Source organism: Pseudorasbora parva, chromosome 4, assembly GCF_024679245.1.
Source record: "Pseudorasbora parva isolate DD20220531a chromosome 4, ASM2467924v1, whole genome shotgun sequence".
NCBI lineage: Eukaryota > Metazoa > Chordata > Actinopteri > Cypriniformes > Gobionidae > Pseudorasbora > Pseudorasbora parva.
The window spans coordinates 8,562,191-8,570,714 of NC_090175.1; the positions used below are offsets into that span (position 1 = coordinate 8,562,191).

Below are 8,524 nucleotides of genomic sequence, written 5' to 3' on the forward strand. Positions count from 1 at the left end.
TGAAGCATTTTAAAGATTTATATAGCCAACAAATACACCAGCCTATATTTATGAACACTAGAATGAAAGTAACCAAATTTTCTCTCTCTCTCTCTCTCTCTCTCTCTCTTTCGCGAGACAGTTTCGCATGTTGGCACGTGTGTGGCAGCACTGACGTCAATGAGTATTACACTTTTCTCAGTCACACACACACACACACACACACACACACACACACACACACACACACACACACACACACACACACACACACACACACACACACACACACACACACACACACACACACACACACACACACACACACACACACACACTGGAATGTTGTGATTGGATGTAAGAGACTTGGAGGCGGGATCAATCATCTAATCCAGTCTTCTGATTGGTCAGAGCGGCCCAGTAGATGACGAGTCAGAGGGTTAAACTTTTCTGTCCGTTCCGCTTGACACAGACAGACGGAGACACACAGCCAGGCTGATTACTACACCATTCTGCTGCTTTACACACAGCAATTCCAAAAATCCGACATGCAAATGACAGAAAGACACTAGTTCAGAGAGAAAAGGTGAGTAGACTCCTGCATAATTGTGTCGTTAATATTTCTTTCATTTGTTTTTCCTAGAGAGCAGCAAAACGGAACCGAATTCCCACCTAGACACACGGTTTAGGCGATTGTGCGCTTTGTGGTGCTTCATGCCGTCACTCATAACCGAGCATTTATTCTTGAACATATGCTTTATCATTTGCTGCAATATGTTTTGATTAGCGCTTTTGTTGTCTGTCCTCGCGCAGCTGTCACTGCGGATGTTCGTGCGCTCGTGCGTCACGCCGTCACGTGACTCACCGTACTGTCTGCAAACTTCAACAGGCAAACTAACCAACCCAGTGAACTAATCGTGCCTTTTATTAGTTATTTTTCGAGACATTTGAGAAACGAATCCTTAAGGCTAATACAAACAATAAAACGTATTAGATGACGTCAGATGACGTAACTTAATCGTGTCTTGTTGCGTCAACAAAACGCGAGTGCTTGGTCATTATTTGCCAAAACCCAATGCTTACAAGCTAACTAGACATTCCTGTTTATCTTTGAGCAATAACGCCTAGCGTGCTTTATGTAAATGGCATACTCATACTTTTACCATTACTGATTAGCCAGATAACCTATGCAAGTATACGGTGTACAGCAGCATCCCACAATGCAGTGCCCTTAAATTAAAGGATTACTTCAGCCAAAAATGTAAATTCTGTCATTAATTCCTTGACCCCAGGTTGTTCAAAACCCGTAAGACCTTTGTCCATCTTCAGAACACAAATTAAGATATTTTTAATGAAGTCCAAGAGCTCTCAGATCCTCCATAGACAGCAATTTAACACTTTCTCCAGAGGTTCAGCCTTAATGTAATGAAGCGACAAGAATACTTTTTATGTGCAAAAACAAGCAAAAATAACGACTTTATTCAACAATTTTCTTGTCTGTGCTAGTCTACTACTCCGTTTACGTTATAAATACAGTGCAGTTCCACGTCAAAAGCGCTGCACTGTTTACGTGATTTTTGTTTGTTTTTGCACACATTATTCTCATCACTTCACAACGTTAAGGCTGAACCTCTGGAGTCACATGGACTATTTTTAACCATGTCTTTACTGACTTTCTGGACCTTGTAAGTGTTCATTAAATTGCTGTCTATGGCGGGACAGAGAGCTTTCAGACTTCTCTTCATATACTAATATATATATATTAGGATTAGTATATCAAATATATAAGATATGAAATATCATCATTTGTGTTCTGAAGATGAACAAAGGTCTTTTGGAATGAAAACCTTATTGGTTTGGGACGGCATGAGGATGAGGAATTAATAACAGAAATTATAATTTTGGGTGCGCTTATCCCTTTAACCTTGCATTTCCAGTGGGATGAATGAACTGGAAACATTATATGGACCATGACTTGTAACATTTCCTTCTTAATTTGATGGGACTGTCAATGTGTCAGCGCTGCATACTGTTTCACTGTCATTTGTAAAAGTAGCATGTAGTGCAGTAAGTGCACGCTATTAACAGTACACAAGTATTCTGTTCTGAGTATAGACACTCTGCTATTGTTTGGATCAGGGACGCGTACGTTTGGCTTGGTTAGCTTTGCAAGTTACCCCTACTAAGAAAATGTCGCAGCTACATAATAATGTGACCAAAACCTCTTTCTACATTAAAGACCATTTACATGATGCTTGTATTCTGTGTTTCGTTGGTTGGCCAGAGGAGAACTGAGCCTGGTTTCTCCCAAGGTTTGATGCCGTTTTGTTTTAGATCTGAAATGAGCTGTTTGCATCATTGAATTATTCTCCTGTTATCACTGTAAAGCTGCTTTGAAACAATCTGTATTGCATAAAGCGCTATATAAATAAAGGTGGCTTGACTTGACTTCTGATTTGATTAAATTGATGTTTTACCAATGAACAGGGTTCTTTAGGGTCTTTAAATGTGACATAGACTTGTTTTCCCCTGCTTAGACTGCTGTAATAATAGGCAATGGTGACTTAATGGCAATTAATAGCCTTTGTCAATGGAGGTCAGTCGGCTAATGTCTGAACCTGCGGTGCGGTTTAAATACTCTTTTTCCATTGATGTACCAAATTAAGGCAAGATAGGGTAAAAACAACTAAACTAATAGATTTAATCATACTTTCCCAGTTTAATAACCACAGTACATTAAGATACTTATTTTCTATTGCACGCTTTGTGAAATGTAATGTGAAAAATATTCAAATTAGATATGATCTAAATAATTAAATATGCACTAATTTGCAGACATTTCTAGAACAGAAACGTAAACACGGGCCAGGTTGATTTTTTTAAAAAAAAAATATTTTGTTGACATAAATGTTTTTACAGAAGGGAAAACTAGTTTTTTGGAATAGATTGTTATAAGAAGAAATCCTTCAGTACAAACCTTCAAAATCTAGATAAGATAAGTATGTAAGCTTAGGTGTACACCGTAAAAAGTAAAACACTATTTCTACTCAAAATTGTGGCAACAGATTACAAGCAATATTATGAATTAAATTCAACAAATAAGAATTGAGTTAGAATTAATTAAATTAATTCCTTAAATGTCAACTAATCTGAATAACAGATGAATGAAGAACTCTTTATATTTTATTGCCAACATTAAACACCCCGGCTGATGACGAGCAGAATCACTGAAGGCAAGAGAAACACAGGACCTACAACTGACTTCAGCCGCAGCTTTAAACGAAATCAACTGGAAAGACATTAAATCTCTCATTACTAACCAGACTGACTTTATTTCTGTCATTTGTCCACAGTTCTTATTGAGAAGTAACAGAGGTTTAGATGTTGATGTTTTATTGAAAATGTTTGGTCACCATTATGGAGATCAGTGTTTGCTTTAGTTGGGCAGTTTGACTCTTATCAGTTTGTGGTTTTTGTAACTCTGTATGTAAATAGCCTAATCTAGACGCACCCTAGCGGCAGCGAATCTAATCAGACATCTCTTTATGTGGGTCTGGCCTGTCAGGCTAGTATGTAAATGCTGCTGAAGTGGAAAACTACCTTTAAAAATACACTTTGTAATTGAAATATACAGATTCAAATGTGTATTTTGCGTGTTTTCACTCCACTGGTCTAAAAGAAGAGAAGACTAGATGTAAAAAAAAAAAACATCTTAGATTTAACCAATCAATAATCATAAATGAAATATTGTTTTACCTGTAGGGCCTTGCCATAAAGCTCTTTAAGACACACACACACACACACACACACACACACAAAAAAAAACACTTTCTAGTAGTTTCCTCTTTAAAGGGTTAGTTCACTCCAAAATGAAATTTGTCATTAACTCCTCACCCTAATGTCGTTCCACACCCGTAAGACCTCCGTTCATCTTCACACACAGTTTAAGATATTTTATATTTAGTCCGAGAGGGTATGTAAGTGTATGCACACTATACTGTCCATGTCCAGAAAGGGAATAAAAACATCATCAGAGTAGTCCATATGAGACATCAGTGGGTTAATCAGAGTCTCTTGAAGCGTCGGAAATACATTTTGGTCCAAAAATAACAAAAACTACGACTTTATTCAGCATTGTCTTCTCTTCCATGTTTGTCTTGAATCCTCAAATAAAGATTTAAACGGTTATAAATCAGAATATTGATTCATGATTCGGATTGCGTGTCAAACTGCTGAAGTCACGAGACATTGGCGATCCGAATCATGAATCAATTCGCTGATTCATAACCGTTTAAATCTTTATTTGAGGATTCAAGTCAAACGTGGAAGAGAAGACAATGCTGAATAAAGTCGTAGTTTTTGTTATTTTTGGACCCAAATGTATTTTCGATGCTTCAAGAGACTCTGATTAACCCACTGATGTCTCATATGGACTACTGTGATGATGTTTTTATTCCCTTTCTGGACATGGACAGTATAGTGGGCATACACTTGCATACGCTCTCAGACTAAATATAAAATATCTGAAACTGTGTGTGAAGATGAGCGGAGGTCTTACGGGTGTGGAACATTTCATTTTGGGGTGAACTAACCCTTTAACATCTACAAAACTAGTTCTTACAAAAGTGTGTGTTGTCTCCTTTTGACCGTCACCTCTTGCTCCACAGATGGAGGACGTGGCCTCAGCCCCGGTTCTCGCAGGCCCGTCCCAGCCCACGTTTTCCCGCCCGTCAGGCTCCGAGCGTCGGAACCGCAAGTCCGGCACGGCCAACATCTTTCAGGGGGTGAACCTGCGGCAGCTGAAGCGGCTCTTCCAGGCGGCGGGCGACCCGGACGCCGAGCAGAGGGCCCGCATGGTGTGGGGCAACCGGAGAGCAGCGGACGGGGCGGAGGCGGAGGAGGAGGCTGCGGATGGAGCCGTGGCGGAGGTGGAGACCGGTTTGGCACAGGCGCTGGTGGGACTCCGCGTCCGAGCGCGGAACAGAAGCGGCCTCAGGGTGGAGGCTCATAAAGACACGACGGGAACCAGATGGGTCCGAGCGTTTGGACACCTCAGGTGAGGGCAGAGGCGGACAGAACTCAAGTGTTTTTACTTTCCAAGTAATTTCGTTTTTCAAGTATATGTACTTTATCAGTGTTCTTCTCTGGAAAACTTTTACTTCACAACAAAACATAATATTGTACTTTTTACAGCAATACATTTCATATTGAATATTATTTAATTTTAAACTACATTAAAAATGTAGTACTGTATACTTTTACTCAACTAAAAGTATTCAAAGATTTAGTAAGAAAGTACTACATTTTTTGTGGAATTAGGTATTAAAGGTAAGAAAACAACTTTTATTTATGAAATGTTGTGCAGTAAAAAGTATATTATATATTATGCTTTGGAATGCAGTAAGTTTTCTAAAGAAAAACACTGATAAAGTGTATATACTTAAAAATTATACTTAATTCGTGACTTGGACATGATTTTGCAGGGTTTATCCTTGTAGATTTACTTAAAGGGTTGGTTCTCCCAAAAAATTAAATTCTGCCATTAATTCCTCTCCCTCATGTCATTCAACACCCGTAATGAGAATTAGTTTTTGTGTGCAAAAAAAATAAAATAACGGCTTTTATAGTGATGGCCGATTTCAAAACAAAGCTTTGAACGGTTATGAATCAGTGAATCGATTCATGATTCGGATCGCTAATGTCATGTGATTTCAGCAGTTTGACACACGATCCGAATCATGAATCGATTCACTGATTCATAACGGTTCGAAGCTTTGTTTTGAAATCTGCCCATCACTAAATGTCGTTATTTAGTTTTTTTACACACAAAAACTATTCTCTCTCTTCATAAATGATTGTAGAGCCGCTGTAGTGAGATGGGCTTTGTATCGACGTCTTTAGTGCCTTTATGGGTCTTGAGAGAGGAAATGACATTGGTGTCAATGAAGGCCTTTCTGAGCCATCGGATTTCAACACTAATATCTTCATCTGTGTGTGAAGATGAGCGGAGGTCTGACGGGTGTCAAACAACAGGAGAGAGAGGAATTAATGACAGAATTTACATTTTTGGGTCAACTAACCCTTTAAATGTTTATATAAACCTGAATTCTAATGCACATGGCAGCTACACCAGCTTCACTGTGTGTGTGTGTGTGTGTGTGTGTGTGTGTGTGTGTGTGTGTGTGTGTGAGTGTTAATGGAAACATGCTAATCTGAACAAATGTAGGTCATGAGATCAGCCACAAACCTGGCACGATAAAGACTCTGTAATCAGACCAGTCTATCCAGACATGGGTCACACACCTGCGAACATTAGACTGTGCATGAGAATACTGTAATTATATAACATACTGATCTGCAGCTAATAAGTTGATGTGCTGTTATTTGATGCATTATTATTATTTAATCATCCGTTAGGATTAACGAGTGCTCGCTGGGACAGACATCTGAAGTCATAACTGGGGAAGATAATGACGGCAATGCTGATGGCAATGATGATTTGTCTGCTTTGGGAGCCTGTGGAGGGCAGGGCTCTTCTGAGGCTGGATCATGTGACCAAGCTGACTTCCTGTCCCCCGAGGAAGAGACTCAGGGGCCCTCGGATGGCCCCCGATGGAGCTGGAACGGGGCTCAAGAGAAGGACCCCGAACGCTACCTGCATCGGATACGACACTAAGGCCGACAGCGGGAAGTGGAGCAGTGTGGGATTACCGCCGACTGAACGCTTTCAATCAGATTACAGCCTGAGACTCGCCCTCACCGCAGATTTACTTGAAGCTGCCTCCTCAATCAAACACTAGTCTTAATCGAGCAATGATCAACACTACAGCACCTGCAACGGCCCAGAACTGACGCTAACACAATAATCCCACAGGATTTGAGTCCTGCTGTACCTTAACGAACTGCTTACGGGTTTGTGCCATTCTCACGTCCTCGGACCCGATCGCACAAAAGCAGTCAAACACTATTAGAGGGTTAGTTTACTCAAAATAATGTTGTTTATACTCATGTTGTTCCAAACTCCAGACGACAGAACACAAAAGATATTCATGCTGCTATTTTCTACAAAATGCGAGTAAACAGTGTTGAGCTCCAAAAAATGACATAAAATCACCACAAAACTGATTAAAAATACAGCTCATGCAGTACATTCCCAGTCAAATGACTTCAGAAGATCTGTAATATATTGCAGGAATCATATAGACTATTTTAAACTGCCGGCCTTTTAAACTACATTTTTCATAGGGATGCACCAATATGAACATTTTGGCTGATACCGTAACCGATAATTCTTTATATTTGAATCCAAATATAAATCCAAAATGTTTTATAATTTTTGAGTGATTTACAAAAACAAAAAAGAGAAATTTTGGCTTATAACTGATAATGTTTTATATTTTAATTTAATACATTTAATATTTAATGCCAATATTATTGGCTGATAAATCTAAATTGTTCAATCATTTTTGAGAGTGATTTACAAAAACAAAATTTATCTGCTACCAATAATTCTTTACATTTCATATATTGGTCAAAATCTAAATTTTCAATAATTTGACCGATAATTCTTGATATTTGAAACCTGATAACCGATATATTGGCCAATACATTTAAATCCAAAATTTTCTATAATTTTTGAGAGTGATACAAAACAAAATTGGCCAATATGATAACTGCCAATTCTTTATGTTTGCAAGCCGATAACCAATATATTGGCCGATAAACTTAAATAAAATGTTTATATCATTTTTGAGAGCCTTATTGCAAAAACAAAAGTCTCTCAATTAAAAGCCAATGCATGCAATTATAATGCTTTTATTATAATGTTATGTAGCCTATATGACAGACTTGCGCAGCACGTTGTACTGAACTGTATTTTCTTTTTTGAGGTACTGTATTTTTTTCCTAATCATATTTCAAGCACTTCAAACCCATCATGATAAACAGTGTGCATCTAAAGTGTCTCAGCTTTAGGAAATAATCCATTATTTATCGGCTTTAATATATCTGCCACATTTTCTTACCTAATCGGGTGATGCCGATATATTGTGCATCCCAATTTTTCTGTGTCCGCGCCCGTTCTCTGTCATTGCGTTTGTGCTCATGAATTATTCTGAAAACTAAAACCGTACCGGTTTGGAATAACATGGGCGAGTAAATGACAGAAGTTGAATTTTTGGTGAACTGTCTCTTTAAACGTTGAGCCTCATTGAATCTTCCAGACTCCTCTCAGCTTATATTCTCCACGTATATGAATGTATGGGGCTGAAGAGTGTTGGGTTTCTGTTATTTAATGAAACATGCTTGTATTTTTTTCTTCCAAAACACTAGTTTCTCAGTAGTCCTCCTTTTCAGGGAGTGTTCTGCCTTCCGGTGGTGTTTATTGTCCAATATCTAAAAATGTAGAGGAATGTATTAGCATTTGTTATAGCCTGTGGTAAATATGTAAATGATGCATTAGTATAGAAGTATGCTGGACACTAATCATTAGTGCTGATTATTTAATGTCTTCTTCTGTCACTTGGACAGACATTTAGAAGCAATA

General features: G+C 38.5%; 1 protein-coding gene across 1 annotated transcript; it reads left to right on the forward strand.

The window, feature by feature from the left end:
• Window positions 1-410: 410 nt before the first annotated feature.
• Window positions 411-8,325, forward strand: avpi1 (arginine vasopressin induced 1). The gene is made up of 3 exons (XM_067440766.1): window positions 411-565; window positions 4,647-5,035; window positions 6,397-8,325. Exons 2-3 carry the CDS (start codon window positions 4,647-4,649, stop codon window positions 6,653-6,655), a joined length of 648 nt encoding a protein of 215 aa, XP_067296867.1. The 5' UTR covers window positions 411-565; the 3' UTR covers window positions 6,656-8,325.
• The last annotated feature ends 199 nt before the right edge of the window (window positions 8,326-8,524 follow it).